At 56.4% G+C, this 15,010-nt stretch overlaps 1 protein-coding gene across 2 annotated transcripts in view; it reads right to left on the reverse strand.

Annotated features, from left to right (window-relative positions):
- The window catches only part of ASAP2 (ArfGAP with SH3 domain, ankyrin repeat and PH domain 2), a 168,571-nt gene that overhangs the window by 44,031 nt on the left and 109,530 nt on the right, over positions 1-15,010 (reverse strand). For both annotated transcript variants that reach the window (XM_051833314.3, XM_051833312.3), the window contains exons 8-11: positions 11,266-11,341; positions 11,038-11,124; positions 4,451-4,554; positions 4,286-4,355 (exon numbers count right to left, since the gene is read on the reverse strand). In XM_051833314.3, coding sequence (XP_051689274.3) covers positions 4,286-4,355; positions 4,451-4,554; positions 11,038-11,124; positions 11,266-11,341 — 337 coding nt within the window. The remainder of the gene's footprint in view (positions 1-4,285; positions 4,356-4,450; positions 4,555-11,037; positions 11,125-11,265; positions 11,342-15,010) is intronic.

Below are 15,010 nucleotides of genomic sequence, written 5' to 3' on the forward strand. Positions count from 1 at the left end.
ACTCTCCTGATCCTGATCTTGTCTCCTACATGGAAGTCATCGGCTGTCCTCTGTGGTCTGCAGACACGTCACTGAATTCCTGCATCCTCAGAAAACAGCATTAGGAGACTCCAAGCTCTGCCTAGTCTTGCAAACCTGGACAGTTCCCAGTAAAAGCACCATCAATTTTGGATCTTTACCAACAGGATTATGTGGCTGGCCCAAAAGCCAATACTCCAAGTGACACATTGCTCCAGTGACAAGCAGGTGGCCATATCACATATGCACGCAAGCAAGTGCTTTACCACGGGTGAATGGACCACCAAGTGCGTCTATTCTGGTACCTCCCTGGGCCCATGCAACTGCCAGTGTGCCATGTTTAGAACCACTGGTGTCCACTTAGCACAAGACACAGGAGCAGTCAGAGGGGTGAATGCATGGTGATAAATACAGAAGCACCTTTCACAGACAAGCAGATGACTCCTCAAACAATGGGCGCTCCATTCACTCAGCTATTACCACGCGCTTACACAGGGCAGGCACCGTTCTAAACAATTTCCAGGAAGTAATCATTTACTTGTCCTATCTGCTCTCTGAATTAGGAACCACTCCGACTTTACAGATACAGGTTCTGGCCTGTACCGACTAAATAATCTGATGAGAGTCACACCCATCACCTGACTGGGAGCAGTGGAGTGAGGGCTGGGACAAGTGTATCTGGCTCCAGGGCTCAGGCACCTTAGCTGCTGCTCTCCAAGTCCATGGAGGCAGAGTCGTTACCTGGACTTATCTGGAAGAGCAGCAAAGAACCACCACATTTTCTCCCTCCTCATCTCTAACATTCAGTCTTTCTGTCCCTGTGGACTGGGGAGAAGCTGCCCACTTCCCCTGGGCTAGCCACCACCCTCCAAGATGGATTTCTTACTGCACAGCACATGGACTCCACCAAATACAGAAAACTATTCTGTGCCTTTACTTGAACTCAGAATAACTGTAAAGGCTAAGTGTGGCTACAACTATTAAAAACTGACAGTCATAAAAAGGGCCCACAAAACACGTAAGCTGACAATCTTCAGATCAACCATTCTAGTTTCATATTAATAATTATTTGTTATTTGCCCATTCAGGATAAGTATCAGCTAGCAGCAAAACTGAAAGAAAAAGGTATGCAAGAAAAGTCTAGCCATGAAATTCCTTCCCAGGTGCAATTTGGAAGAAACAATATTGTGATTGGATTCAGCTACAGCACAGTTTTATGGAATTCACAAAGGACCAGGATTCCCTGAGAAGCTCTGGTTGTGTAGAAAACTCAGGACTGAGTGGGCGAAAACCACCTGTAGCCTCAGCATTGGCCGCAGGGGCACAGTCATCAGTGACTTTCCCTTTTTAATCGCGCCATTCTTTTTCCCAATGTATCAAGTTTTTAAAAGTGTGGATTCTCTCTGCACGACTGGAGATCATTTTTCGACCTTTCAGATGGTGTAAGAGTTGCTGGATGTCTGCTTCTACTTAGCACAGTCCCAGGCCTCGCTGGTGTGGCCACGCCGTGAGTCTGGCAAAGATGCTGCCTGATGAGAATCACTGCACCTCACGGACCCCTTCCTCGCTGCTCCAGAAAACACACTGGGCCTCACTGACTCCGTCCCGGACATCTCCCCTCCCCGGCTCGAATCCAGAAGTCAACATTTCACTTTGGGAGCTGCCCACGCCCTGGGAAGACTGTTCCTAACACTGCAAACGCTTACACCACACACAGACCCCATTCCCAGCTGTGCGCTCCAGGCTGCACCGAGATTCCCACTCGTCAAAGCTTCAGAAATCTGCCGCTGTCCCTGACAACAAGCTAGTACATGCAGGAGCTGCTGGCCAAGCAGGCAAGCTACAGGAGGAGGCAAATCACAACAGAAGCTAATGAGAAAGGCACCTGTCGGCCCCCCTCAGCTTGGGTTCATCCACACCACCACGTGCACACACTCTGGATACAGCAGTGGGGAGGGGTCTTCAGGGCGCTTACTTCCAGAAAGGGAAAGAGAGAGAGAGGACTCAGCAACTGAACGCAGGGCTGGACACCAGTGGGCGGTGGCCAGGACAGAGCCACCTGCTGCTCTGCGGAAGTCGGGGTGGGGTGCATCTCGAAGTGGAGACTCCCTGGAGAGAGTGCCCCCCCCACGCACTCCTCAAGCACGGAGGTCGAAGGTCATGAGACAAGCTGAGCCCTTGCCCTCCCACAGCACCTGTCGTTCTATCAGCCAAACAGCAGGGCGACCCCCAGACTTCAGGGAGAACAAAGCCTCCGTGTGTCCTGAGGGGAAGCTCAAGTGACAAAAGTGACTCAAAGTGAGGTCCATCGCAGCAAAGCATCGCTGGGCATGTTGTCGTCCACCGGGCAGTGAGAGCCACCCAGGGGCTTACCCCGAGGCCCCAGGTCCTGGGGACTGTCAATGAGGCAAAGATAGCTGTGGCATAAGGGCTACAAGAGCAGGAAGTGACACTCAGCCTCGCTTTATGACAGGTTCTGCGTGGAGGCAGTAACTCAAGTTACAACAACCAGACCCACAACGACTGGAGTCACAGAGGCGAGATGAAGAAGGGACCCCGTCACCATTTAAGGCCTAAGCTTAAAGATGAATGACGCCGAAATAAATTGTTTCCTCAGACGACGGCGCCCATACCACCCATCCCCACACCCCACGGATCTATCTACAGCGAAGAACATTGCACAGGGGTCCTAACCGGGCAGCCGCAGGAGTGAGGTGGTGACCACACAGCCAGGGGGAGCTGGCTTTCGGAGAAGAGAGATGGCCTTCTGTTGTGCAGTCAAGAGCCACAGTCAACCAAGAAGCCCCTGTAGACTACCCTTGGTGTAAACTATGGAGGGACTTCAAAATGTCCACGGAAAAATGGACTTTACAAAATAAGTTTGTTTGATGAAAAGCAATAGTTTTTGCATAATCTGTATTTTAAAAGACCCCCCTGGGCTGGCGCCACGGCTCACTAGGCTAATCCTCTGCCTGCAGCGGCCGGCACCCCAGGTTCTAGTCCCGGTTGCTCATCTTCCAGTCCAGCTCTCTGCTGTGGCCTGGGAAGGCAGTGGAGGATGGCCAAGTGCTTGGGCCCTGCACCCGCATGGGAGACCAGGAGGAAGCACCTGGCTCCTGGCTTCGGATCGGCACAGCGCCGGCTGCAGCAGCCATTTGTGGGGTGAACCAATGGAAGGAAGACCTTTTTCTCTGCCTCTCTCTCTCACTGTCTAACTCTGCCTGTCCAAAAAAAAAAAAAAAAAAAAAAAAAAAAAAAAAGACCCCCTTGAATGCAGGATTTCAAAGCTTTTTGCACCAAAATATTCTTATCTTTTAATTCCATTTCCCCCCAAATTTTCTGACGTTTCCTTACGGTTCTAGTTTCTCCTCCTATAAAGGAACTGGCAAAAATGACAGGACTCCAGGGGAACACGCCCTTGGCTTCAACGTCACCCTTACTCTCTCTACTGTCCTTGTCAGCATTGAGAAGGGCTGTTTCTCAGGACCGTGCACTGAGTCACGACCTTGCCAGACGGCCCAAAAGGCCCCGCGCTGCTCCTGCCCACCTCTGCTTCCCAGAGGGAACAGGTGGCATGGGGCAGGGGGGACTGAGACAAGACTCACGATGCAGAGAGAGACAGGCCATGACTGCATTCTCATGACCTGCAGAACAGCACGCCCCTGAGCCCTGCACACTTCCAAAACCGTGTACCAGCCCACATGGTCACCACCAGCTCCGGTCCCACTAGGCCCAGGGAAGAGGAGCCTTGGGCTGCAGGGAGGGGCTAGGTGCACATCGGGGCTCATTTTCCTCTGAGCAAGCTCATCATTTGGGACCCCGTTTTCCTTGCACGGGCAGCAAAAAGGGCTTGATGACGGTAGGGTACACAGTACACCAGCTGTCCATCATCAGATGGCTGACATCGCTTTTCTCTTGGATTTCTGATGCTCCCACGTCCGGACCACGAAAACATTCGCCCCCACCCAGGGGAAAAAACAGACATCTTCCCCAGTGAGATGCGCGACTTCCCGAGACAAAGAGTCGCCTGGTGATGCAGTTTCTGGACGTCACACACTCCTGGACACAGCCAGCCAAATGGCTTGGTTACTGCCGACTCTGCAGGCTCGCCCGGCAGACAGGGCACCCGCGGGCGCAGGTGACCCTGCCGACAGGAACCCAAACAACAGGCTTTGCTCCCTTCATCCATCACACACACGGGGACAGCTCCTGTCCTTGGCCTTCGCCAGGGACCACGGCAGATAGAGTTACAGGAGACAGTACTCACGGTCCCGTGCGAGATGGTCAGAAAGCCATTCTTCACGGAGCACTTCCTCTTCTGCCACACCTTCCGGATCCTGTGGAGAAGCGGGAAAGACAACTGCGGTTTAGAGCTCTGGGACGCAGGGGCGCTGGACGCACGTCCTGTCCCCCGCCGCGCCGCAGCACCCACCCATCGCTCTTCTTGTACAGGCTGCCGCTGCGCTCTGTGCCGTGCTCCTTGTTGCCCTGAGGCTGGTGCAAGCTGTAGGCCGTGCTCTGGCGGATCTGGGAGTCCTGGAAAACACGCAAGACGGCGTTCTTAGCCCTGTGCAGGGCTTTTTTTAAAGCAGTACACCAAGGACATTTATGACTTTTTTTTTTTTTTAGAAAAGTTTTACTTATTTAATTGAAAGTCAGTTACAGAGAAGGAGAGGCAGAGAGAGAAAGAGGGATCTTCCATCTGCTGGTTCACTCCCCAAATGGCCAGGCCAAAGGCAGGAGCCAGAAGCGTCATCCAGGACTCCCACGTGGTGCGGGGGCCCAAGGACTTGGGCCAGCTTCCGCTGCTTTCCCAGGCCATTAGCAAGGAGCTGGATCAGAAGTGCAGCAGCCAGGACTTGAACCGGCACCCAGCTACGCCACAGGGCCAGCCCTTGACTTTTTTTTTTTTTTGAGACATTTCCCCGTCTCATCACCCCCAAATAAGGGACATAAGGCTCCTACACAGGAACTCATGAATGCCATCTGTCAGGCAGGAGAGGGGCTGTCAGAACCCAGCATGAGCCCTGGCAGTAGCAAGAAGCTCCGGGAATGGCACACACATCCCTGCCCATCAATGCGTGTGTGTGTGTGTGTGCGTGTGTTGGGGGGGTGCCGAGTCCAGTCGCTACTGGTCTGGATCAAAGGGAGCCTGAATCACAGAGCAGACCATACACACAGGCAGGACACTCCATCTCAGGGCATGGACCAGTCATGAGTCCCAGGGGCCTATGTCCAGTGTCTGGCCTCCAACAAGGTACTCAACTGGTGCTTAACCTGGCTGAGAGAAGAGCTGGCGGGACCAGCACTGGCGATTCTGACAGATTTGACGGAAACAAGCAGAGGGGAGATGTGAACCAACAGCTGACAGGTCTAGCAGCCCAGGCTGGTAGCTGCCTGCTTACCAAGAAGCCCCCAAAGTGGCCCACTGGGGACAGAAGAAACAGAAGCAATGAGGTGAAGCGACACGCGCAAGGTGCAGAGCTCCTGAAAGCGAGAGCAGAGCTCAAGAGGGGCTCCGGCCTCCCATCTGCTGCTCCTCCCTCACTCCACGCCGCCTCTCCAGCTGAGCGCCCCCGGGGGAGACTAAACCCACGTGGATGACGGAGGAACTGCCCTGGAAGGCAGTGTGATGCAGGCTGAGAACAAGAGTCCTCAAGGGTGGACGAATGGGAAGGGGAGAATGGCAGGGAGAAGGGGGGCGGCAGCAGGGCCCGGGGATGTCCCAGGCAAAGGTAACAGAGGGCGGATGGGCGTGGCCACCACCCAGGGGAGGAGGGGCAAGGGCTAGGAGGGGCAGGTAGGCCGGTGTCTGGGTGCAGACTTCATCTCAAAGCACCGTGAGCCACGTGGATTCTTGACAGCTTGGAAGATTTTGGAAGCACAGGCTTCTCACTGTGATGAGGCCCCATTCCCCTACTGTTTGGTCTTTGTGCGTTCATGGTCACATGTGAGAAAGCACTGCCTAATCCACGCACACAAAGATTTATGCCTAGACATCGCTTCTGGGAGCTTTATAGACTCTTCTGTCTCATCTCTTGGCAACCTTGAGAATCAACTGACCATTAACATAAAGGGTTTATTTCTGGACTCTCCCATGGAACAGGAGGTCTACCGTTACGCTAGCGCTGCGTGCCTTGGTTACTACAGCTTTGGGGTAAGCTGTGGACTCAGATATGGGAGCCCCAGGCCAGCACTGTGGCGTAGCTGGTGCAAGTGCCAGCTGCTCTACTTCCCATCACGCTCCCTGCTAATGGCCTAGGAAAAGTAGAAGATGCCCAAGTACTTGGGCCCCTGCCACCCACATAGGAGACCAAGATGAAGCTCCTGGCTCCTGGTTTTGGCCTGGCCCAGCCCTGGCTGTTTCGACCATCTGGGGAATGAATCAGTGATGGAAGATCTCTTGCTCTCTGCTCTCCTTCCCTCTCTGTAAACCTGACTTTCAAATAAATGAATAAATTTTTTTTTCCTTAAAAACTTCGAGTCCTCCAACTTTCTTCTTGTCTTTCAAGATCAATTTGGCTCCTCTGGGTCCCTTGTGTTTCCGTATGAATTTTAGCATTTAGCTTGTTAATGTCTGCAAAGAGGCAGCTGGGATTTTGACAGGAACTGCGACGAATCTGCAGATCAATTTGGGGAGTTCTGTCATCTGAGGAATATTAAGTCTTCCAGTCCGTGAGACACGGATGTCTGGCACTGACTTTTAATATGCATGGAGCAACTCGGCAAAGAACGTCTTCATCGGAGCCTTCAAAAATGTGCGGAGGCACCGACAGCTGACCCTCAAACAAGCAGACTCCCAAATGCCAGAAATGACTTCCTGTCCCGGAAGACTGCTGTCTCTGAACAACCAGGGCAAAGCTCCCTCTCGGATGGGGCTGGAGCCGGCGTCCGTATTGTCCCAAAGAGCGGAGCATCAGCACTGCCAGCTCAGAGCAAGCCAGCATTAAAGGCCGCTGGGAAATGACACAGGGGAGGAGAAACAGAGAAATGCTGCTCACCGCAGAAACCTCTGGGAGACTAAAAATAAACCTGTGGCAAGAACAGACCGCAAGGCCAGGAAACACACCTGCTGACTCGGGGAGGGAGGACACACCTGCACAACGCTAGTGGTGCCATCGAGGGACAGCACTGCTCAAGCGTCCGTGCCACACCCGTCCCTGAGAGCCACACGCACTGTGCGTGGTCGGGCACCGGGCGGGCGCAGGACCGCCTTCTCCACACAGGACTCCACGCCACGCTTGAGGGGGGAATGCCCCTTTTACACTCTTCTTCTGATCAGCCCTCTGGAACACATTAAAAGCTGCAGCAAGTCTGACGCTGCGCTGGCACGGACAACTCGTGCTTTGTAAATAGGAGGACGATTATACATTCAACTCAAACCCGAATGCGCTTGAGACCACGTCCATCTCCTCGAGGTGACCCGACACCCGCCTCGCTACTCCTGCGCTGCAGAAGAGCCAAGACTGCGCCACACCAGGGGCAGGACGTGCGGGACCCAGGCTTCAAGCAGCGAGACCTTGCTGGGCAGCTCCTCAGTAGCCCCCCTTGTCAGAAGCTGGCCCCCCAACGGCCAGCGTGGTGGCGGAGCGGGTAAGGCTGCAGCCTGAGACGCTGCGTCTCATGTGAGCGCCAGTTCATGTCCCAGTTGTTCTACTTCCAGTCCAGCTCCCTGCTCATGGCCCAAGAAAAGCAGTGGAAGATGGTGCAAGCGCCTGGGGCCCTGCACCCATGTGGGAGACCTGGAAGAGGCTCCTGGTTTCAGCCTTTCCCAGCTCTGCCTGTTGTAGCCATTTGGAGGAGTGAAACAGCAAATGGAATCTCTCTCTATCTCTCCCTATCTCTCTGTGTGTGTGTGTGTGTGTGTGTGTATAACTCTGCCAAATAAACAAATAAATCCTTAAAAAAAAAGAAAGAAGAAGCTGGCTTACCCGCCCCACCTGCTAGGATTCTGCCAACTCCTAATCACACCCCCACGCCCCTCCAGCCAAACTCCCAGCCCTGGCATCGTGGCTGGTGGGAAACCACCAGACAGCACCTGCCCCTGCCCCTCCCCCGACAGCCCTTCCCAGAGCTGCCTCCATCAGCGCCCTCACCGCCCTGCACATCGCTTTTCTCTCCCCAGCCTGGACTGTGAGCCCCTGAAGAGGTGAGAATGGCACGTGTGTCACTCTGATGTATGTGCATGTGTGTGCACACGTGTGTGCACTGCCTGGCGCAGTGCCCATTGAGAGAAGGGCGGGGGATGCGGGACGCCGTAAGCAGCTCTCCTACCGAGGCGGCCACGAAGGCCAGGGCAGGGCCCCAGGAGCTCGGCAGGGGAGGGGAGGCAAGGAAGTGGATACGGCATTTTCTGCTTAGGGCCAGATTCAGGTAGGACAAGGACAAACCCAGCTGGGAACGTCAGAGCGAGAAGCCGTCATGGCTGGGGTGGACGCTGCTGCCTGGCCAGCACACGCCGTCCACTGTATCCTGCAGACGGGGCCCTTCCCGTGAGGGAGGCAAAGCTGACGAGGAGGCCGCGGCCGAGACCGAAGTGCTGAAGGGGTTAACTCTGCAGCAGGGATGCATCGTAAGTATTCACGGTACGAGTTTCCACTCTCTCATAAGCTTGGAATGTGTGCAATAAGACGACAGAAAAAGTCGAAGCAGTCACATCCTCTTTGGAGAGCTCAGCGAATGCCAGGGAGAAAACAGGAAAGTCAGGTGATCTGCAGGCGTGAGGCGCCCTGGGACCCCCGTGGCCCCGGCCGCATCCCCAAGGGCAGCCAGGGCGTGACGAAGCCCCCACCCTGCAGGGCAGGTCCTTCACGCGGCTGAGGTTTGAGCCGCAGGGAGACGGGCGGAGCAGCGGCTCCCGCCAGCCACGGAGGCCGCATGCACGGGGCGCGTGGCCTCATCTGTAGGAACTGTCATCCCACAGAACTCCTACAACGCTGAGCAAAACCACCCTACACCTTGTTTCCCGAGGCACGGACGAGAATCCAACGGACAGGAACGAGGGCCTGTGTGTGACGAGGTCCCGATGCCCGCTTCTCCCGGCCATCAAAGGGACACAGGACGGAGCCCGGTCATGAAAGTCGTTTCACAGCGCAGCAAACGGAACCGATTCACCCTGGCTTGCTACTCGCAACTGTGTCCAGAGAGTCCAGTTTACTGTATTCCTTCCCCCAAAAGCGACTCAGCACGAGACATGGACAACATGACACGGTCACAAGGGGACAGCAGAGCTGGGTCGTGGCGGGTCGTGGCTGGGCGGGAAGAGGAAAGTGAGACGGTGGAGCCGGACAACAAAACCACGGAACGGCAGCGCACAGAGACTTCCGGTGGGCGCCGCTAAGTCTGCTAAGTCTCGCGCAGAGCTGCAAGTGTCCCGCGCTCGGACGGCAGCCGTTCCCCCAACCTCCTGGTTCTGCACAGCCCAAGCAAGCTGCGCCTGCACATGCCCTGCGCTGCCAGCAGCCGCCGCGGCCCCACAGCTGAAACCCGAGCTGCGTGGGGCTGCGGCCCCTTCCCAGACCTGGTCCCCAAACGCCCCGGACACAGCTGCCCTGCAGGGCACTCTGGCTGGATCAGGCCACTGTCTGCTCCACACTCCAAGCTCCCACCCCCACTCTGGTGTTTATGTTCCACGTCTGGGAGTAGCAGAGCATCGGGGCCTGCGCGCTCTAGCCTGGGAGGAAGGCCCCACGCTGGGAGGACGGGAGCCTCGCTCTGAGCTGCCCACACCAGCACCTCCTGGATGACCACCACCCTCTCCGGAGGGCAGGATGGGCACGGAGGCCGAGGACGTCCTCACGTCGCCCTCAGACTTCAGACTGGGTCTTGAAACAGGACGTGCTCCGTGACTCAGACGGCTGCGGGCCGGGGTGCGCGGAGGTGGCTCCCGGAGGCAGGGCCCTCGCTTGGACAAGGCGCTGGGTAGAGTCCAGCCAGGCAGGGAGGGGGCTTAAGCTGCTCCCCCTGCCCCAGGAGCCACAGCAGAAGTGTAGACGGTGAACTCGGGAAATGTCTCTTTTACTACCATCTGTGCATCTAACAAGCTCCTGAGCCTTTAACAAAATCCACTACGACAAACGAGGCAGGGTTAAAATCCAAAAACGCTACCAGCTATTCACAGATACACGGAAGGAACGAGTACTTTTTGAAGGTTACAAATGCATGCAAAAGTCTCCGACTTATTAAAATATTACTTACTCTCCTAGACTTCGGTCACAAAAGGTAAATGCATTTGGGAGAAAAACAACAATATTCAGTTATAGTACAAGAACTTACAACAAAACAGAGCCTAGGCCGCTGCCAACAGTGAACTCTGTGTTCTGCTAAGTAGCTTAGTAATCCGTCTAGCCTCTACCAGACACACGCTCAGACACATTCTGCATAAGGAAGTGGGATTACTCTAAATCTGTATTGTAGGGGACATAAAAACTTCTTCTAAAAGTTACTTTTTAATGTTTTTTTTTTTTTTTCTTAAACAAGGCCTGGAACACACAAGTAGTCACTGTCACGTGTCAGCACACAGAGAAGTCAGCGTGCGAGGGGTGAGAGCCGTGGGGAGGCGGCATAAGAAAGGCTAACTCCGGACACTCAGCTCTCTCAGGGCTGGATGGACACACAGCCCCGGGCACAGACCTCTGCCAGAGGGGCAGCATCTAGACCTGGCCGGCCGGGGGAACCACCCAGGCCCAGGCCCAGAGTAAGATGGCACAGATGGCCAGGGGTCCACGCGGCAGGCACCAAGGGCGACTCCTCCAGTGACCGCCACAGCAAAGCAGCTTTATACACAGTCATCTGGTCACGCTGGAGCTAACGCTCCCCCCACAAAACTGCCTGTCGGAAAAGACGATTACGTAAAACTAAGAGGGCAAACTCGGTGTTTCATCGTAGGCTGACCCGGCCCCAGAGAGGGCCGTGGGCCCCCAGGACGCGTGGGTTTCACGCTCCTCAGAGCCTAGGAGACACACACACACACACACACACACACACACACGGCGGCCTTTCAAAATTCAACCCCCTTACCTCCTTCTGCTCCACCTGCAACGCTGACTTCAGAATATCTCGGAGCTGTATCAGCTGCCGCCTCTCTTCATCCTGGGCCTGTTTGATCTGTACACACAAAGCAGAGTTAAGTCAGAGGGCGGCACCGCCCGGTGCTGGCGGGCCGGGGCTGGAACGCCACCCTCCCGCGAGCATTTAACCGCGGACGCGTGCGGCACGCAGGCGGCTCCTGCGAGGGAAGCCACTCACCGTGTGAAGATCGGTTGAGAGCGTTTCGATGGAAGGCTTGAGGCTTTCCACTGCTTTCAGTCCATCCTGGAAAAAACTAGGGGGCAAAAGACAAAACAAAAACCGTATGAGGGCGTCTCCAAAAAGCTGGCAGCGAACGTCAGTGCCGACAAAACTGTGCAGATTCAGAAACGGCCACCAAGATAAGCCCTGTGAATCGCACTTGCTGGGAGCGATCTGCAGCACCCTCGGAAGTCAAAGAGGAGATAGATCCTCCTGTCATTAGGTGGAGAAAGAACATCCCAGGAAAATGACGGGCGGCCTCACGCAACTCCTGGGGACGCGAGACGACACGGAGCCTCAGCAGAGGGAACAGACAGGGAACCGAGTGAGCCCGTGTCTGCTTCTTCCTGACCCACAAGGAACGAGGCTGCTGTTCTCACGACCGGCGGCAGCACGGTTTTGAGTTCTGAGCATGCGACGCAAGGATCTGGAGAGCCCAGGTGCCCGTGAGCGTGAGCTGGCTTCCACGGCGGGAGCCGAGCGCCAGGGAGAAAGCTGCAGAAGACGGCGGGGTGGCTCTGTGGAGGAGGGAACCATGCTGGCGGGACGCGAGCCCCCACGTCCAGGCCTCTGCATCTTTCAGGCTCGCAGCTCAGTGCCACGCAGTGATTCACAGCCAGTGAGTTGGGGGACACGGTAGATGTGGCAGACGCCAGACAGCGTGCCACAGCCACGGCAGGCTGCGCTGGGCAGCCCTCCGAAGTGAGCGTGCACAGCCCTCGGAGGAGCGGACACAGGCTTCCCAGCGAGCTCGGGGGAGAGGCCGGGATGCCCGTGGGGTCGGGCCTGCCCGCGTTCCCAGCCTCGATCCACTCATTCGCCCTTCACGTCCTTGGTTCCACGCACAAGGCCTCTGCTCTGCTCCTCTGGGGCTGCCAATTCTGCCTCTTTGCAAACGGCGCTCCTCTCTCTAGCCTTCTCCATACGCTCAACCGTTTCTTCCGGCTGATTCTCACTCGCTCTTTAATTTCAACACTGCCTTCTTGGTGACATCTCCCAGGATCCTCTGCTTCTTTGGTTTTCTAAAACTGATTTTCATTTTATTTGAGAGGCAGAGACAGAGAGGCCTCTTCCATGTGCTGGTTCACTCCCCAGATACCCGAGGGCTGGGCCAGGTCACAGCGCGTGCAGGTCTCCCACCTGAGTGGCAGGGACCCCAGCACGAGCGCCATCATCTGCTGCCTCCCAGGGAGTGCATTCCAACCAGGCTTTCTCGTACGGGACGTGGGCACCCCAGGCCCCGACTTAGCCAAACACCTTAACCTGTAGGGTGTTAAGAGGCCTCCTTGCTATATTCTCTGAGAGAATTCTGTAGTTTGCTTCAAAACTCTGATGGTGTAACTGTAAAAATATGATCCTCCCATCAGCTCCGACGTTCACAGCGTCCACACAGCCCGGCACAATGTTCACGGCGTCCACACAGCCTGGCACCATGTTCACGGTGTCCACACAGCCTGGCACCATGTTCACGGCGTCCACACAGCCCGGCACCATGTTCACGGCGTCCACACAGCCCGGCACCATGTTCACGGCATCCACACAGCCCGGCACATGTTCACAGTGTCCACACAGCCCGGCACCATGTTCACGGCGTCCACACAGCCCAGCACCGTGTTCACAGCGTCCACACAGCCCGGCACCATGTTCATGGCATCCACACAGCCCGGCACATATTCACAACGTCCACACAGTTGGGCACATATTCACAGCGTCCACACAGCCCGGCACCATGTTCACAGCGTTCACATAGCCCAACACATATTCACAGCATCCACACAGCCTGGCACCGTGTTCACGGCGTCCACACAGCCTGGCACCGTGTTCACGGCGTCCACACAGCCTGGCGCCGGGTTCATGGCATCTACACAGCCCGGCGCCGTGTTCACGGCGTCCACACAGCCTGGCACCATGTTCACGGTGTCCACACAGCTTGGCACCATGTTCACGGTGTCCACACAGCCCGGCACGTGTTCATGGCATCCACACAGCCTGGCATGTGTTCTCGGCATCCACACAGCCTGGCACCGTGTTCACGGCGTCCAAACAGCCCGGCGCCGGGTTCATGGCATCCACACAGCCTAGCACCATATTCACGGCGTTCACACAGCCCGACACATATTCACAGCGTCCACACAACCCGGCGCCGGGTTCACAGCGTCCACACAGCCCGGCGCCGGGTTCATGGCATCCACACAGCCCGGCATATATTCACAGCGTCCACACAGCCCGGCACCATGGTCACGGCATCCACACAGCCCGGCGCCGGGTTCTCCTGCTCTTCCCTGAGTGGAGAAATAAAGTAACACAGGCAGGAAGCAGAGTAGCAACTCCTGCCGGTTTCTCAGCTCAGGGTCTCCCAGGCGCCTGGGAGGTGTTGATTTCTACAAACTGGGCAGTGGCCCTGTGGGACTTCCCACACCACACGTGTCACCAACAGAAGGCTGTGAAACAGTGAGGTGGGACCGCGGGTACAGTAATTCCAGCAGGAAGGGAGGGAGGGGCCCTGCACGCGGACGGCCGGTCACCGGCAGCAGCGAGCGCCTCGCTGCCACCCCCAAGAACACTTTACGGCTCCGTGCCTGGGTTCACGTTACTGGCCCAGCACCTGCACACTCCACGGCTCTATCTGAGCGTGTGTGGCTGCGGCCAGGGCAGGAGTGCCCCCTCCCGCCCCCAGCGTGGAACTGAAAAGGAAACTTGGAAACAAGTGCAGGGTTGCGTCTCGCCACGAACTCATCTACTTCTATTTTATTTACGTTTTCCCTTTAGGTGGCTCCCGTAATGACTTCAGTCCTTGAGAAACGGGCAGGAAGGGGCGCGGAGAGAACAGGAGAGAGCTGGTGTGAGGACGTGGCGAGGCGCAGACCTGTGCCGAAATGCCCCCCGGGGAGTGGGACCAGGTGCACTGCTCTCAGAACCCTGCAGCCTGTAACACCCACCCCAGGCGTGAGGGAGTCCTCCCCCCACCAGGCGCGAGAGCACCCTCCCATCGGGCGCGAGAGCCCTCCCCGCAGGCTCGCGAGCACCACCGGAGGCGCGAGAGCCGGGAGCTTGACCAAACCCGCAGAGCCTTGTCCCTCACTGCCACCATCGATTCTGCCTCGACGCCCGACGCCGCCCTTGGAATGACGAGATTTTGGACTGAAGACTCGAGTTTCATCTTTGTCACAGCCCAGCCAGTCCTACCCACCTATCGAGTGTGTCGCTCCCCCTCTTCGTGGAGGAACGACACAGGACCCTGCGCTGTTCTTTCGTCTGCTCGGCCCTCCCCGGGTTTGCTGCTGGTTCTTCCCGGGTTGGCTACTGTCCCTTCCACCTCCGTGGAAGGGCGGTTCCCCCTGGCCACTTTCCCCACTTCCGCGGGGGAGCGGCACACCGCCGGCCGGCTCTCTTGGGGGCTGCACAGGTGTTCCCCTTAGATGTTCCCCTTAGATGTTCCTGGTGCATGCCGTCTCTCTCCTCCTTTATAGTCCTCCTCCGCCAATCCTAACTCGGCTGCCCACACGCCGAGTATGCTGCTCTCCTCCAATCAGGAGCAAGTCCTACAGTTTATTGGCTGAACTGGAGGCAGCTGTGTAGAAGCTGTTTTCTCCTCTCCCAGCGCCATATTGTGGGAGAGCAGATGCATAGAATAAGTCTTAATTCCAGTAACTTAGTCTAGTCCGAGTTGCTCCCCACAGAGTGGAAACCTCCTCCCTCTGAT

The sequence above is a fragment of the Oryctolagus cuniculus genome, chromosome 2, assembly GCF_051225735.1.
Source record: "Oryctolagus cuniculus isolate XC-2025 breed Fujian yellow rabbit chromosome 2, ASM5122573v1, whole genome shotgun sequence".
Lineage (NCBI taxonomy): Eukaryota > Metazoa > Chordata > Mammalia > Lagomorpha > Leporidae > Oryctolagus > Oryctolagus cuniculus.